General features: G+C 48.6%; 1 protein-coding gene across 1 annotated transcript; it reads right to left on the reverse strand.

Annotated features, from left to right (window-relative positions):
* Nucleotides 1–628: 628 nt before the first annotated feature.
* LOC139833367 (uncharacterized) lies at nt 629–1063 on the reverse strand. Its single transcript, XM_071823640.1, has one exon. It carries the CDS (start codon nt 1061–1063, stop codon nt 629–631), a length of 435 nt encoding a protein of 144 aa, XP_071679741.1.
* Between the last annotated feature and the right edge of the window lie 490 nt (nt 1064–1553).

Raw genomic sequence — 1553 nt, forward strand, 5'->3', positions numbered from 1 at the left:
CCAAAAACTCACAAATATTCATAGAGAGATTACATGGCGATTATTCATAAATAAATCTTGATGGCCGGTGGAGAAAAACGTGGATGACCGCCTCATAGCCGCTCGTCATCTCGCCACCAGGCTCCACCTCTCGCCAAGTGCCGCTCACTCCTCAGTGCCTGCTGAAGAGTTACAAGTGTAAGTAACAAGCAATGGTATCTCCATACCCGGATGTTACTCCTGGCACTTAGTAAGAAAGACATCAATAACATGTATATCAATATATACCTTTCTCTTTGGGAACAACCTTCCCAAGTCTCTTGTCCTCGAGGTATCTCGGACAGTTGCGCTTCCAGTGGCCCTCCCGCTTGCAGTAGAAGCACTTGACCCTAGCCTTTGCCTTGGGCTGCTTAGGAGGACGGTCGGCAACTGGCTTGCCTTCCTTCTTCCCGCGCCTCGGAGCTGGTTTAGCCTTGTCCTTCTTGCCGGACTTCTTGTGGCTGACCGTCTTGTTGACCATCAACACGTTGTGCTCCTTCTTGACCTCGACCTCAGCATGCTTCAACATAGCGAAGAGCTCATTAAGAGTCTTGCTCATGCCTTGCATGTTGTAGTTTAGCACGAAGCTCTTGTAGCTAGGGGGCAGAGACTACAGCACCCTATCAACAGCCAGGGTGGGTGGAATCTTGAGGTCCAGAGCCTCCAGGCGTTGAACGCAGCCAGACATCTTGACCACGTGCTCACTCAAGCTGCTGTGCTCCTCCATCTTAGCCGTGAAGAAGGCTTCAGAAGCCTCATACGCTTCGGCTCTAGCCTGGGGAGCGAAGACGGTTTGCAGGTCGGCGATAATCTCATTAGTCGGCATGCTCTCGAACCGCTTCTGGAGGTCGGGCTCCATGGCATAAAGCATGCCACTTTGGATGAGAGAGTACTCATCGGCCTTTTGCTGGTAAGCAGTCTTCTCCTCGGTAGTCGCACTAGCGGCGGGAGCATTCGGAAGTGCTACAGTTAGCACATGCGATAGCTTCTCAGGAATGAGGAGGATCCTCAAGTTGCGGTGCCAAGCAGAGAAGAACCTCGACATGTAGGTACTAAACAACCGTCCAAGTATTTTGTTTCTTTTTTAGATACTCGTATTTCTTCAAATTTGAGTAGCGTAGGGGTTTCGATGGGTAGTCGGTCTGTGGAGATTTCGGTTTCGGCCAATGTGTTGAGACAAACGGAGCTTGACCGTTTAACGGTTGTTCCGAATGACTCCACTGGGCCTGAAACGACAATACTAGACGATGATGAAGAGGATGACATCCTAGATGGTCAGCTTCTCTCGGCTATTATTTGCAATATTTCAGAAGTCGATTTAAAACACGTGGAGCTTAGTTCTGATCTACAAGCTTCCGAACGTGGTTCTCGATCGTCGGCTGGAAAGTAATCTCGTAGATATGGCAAGAACACTAAATCTAAAATAGTTTCTCGATGAATGGCATGTTTCGGAATAGCAGAGGTCTTGGTGACTTGGCTAAGCATTCTCACATTGCCGATGGTTGTAGAGATTATGATTTATATTTTATTGCTAT

This window comes from Lolium perenne, chromosome 1 (genome assembly GCF_019359855.2).
Source record: "Lolium perenne isolate Kyuss_39 chromosome 1, Kyuss_2.0, whole genome shotgun sequence".
Taxonomy (NCBI): Eukaryota; Viridiplantae; Streptophyta; class Magnoliopsida; order Poales; family Poaceae; genus Lolium; species Lolium perenne.

Excerpts from the sequence above, each read along its gene's own strand:
- LOC139833367 (XM_071823640.1), bottom strand. The coding sequence starts at position 1,063 with ATGTCGAGGTTCTTCTCTGCTTGGCACCGCAACTTGAGGATCCTCCTC.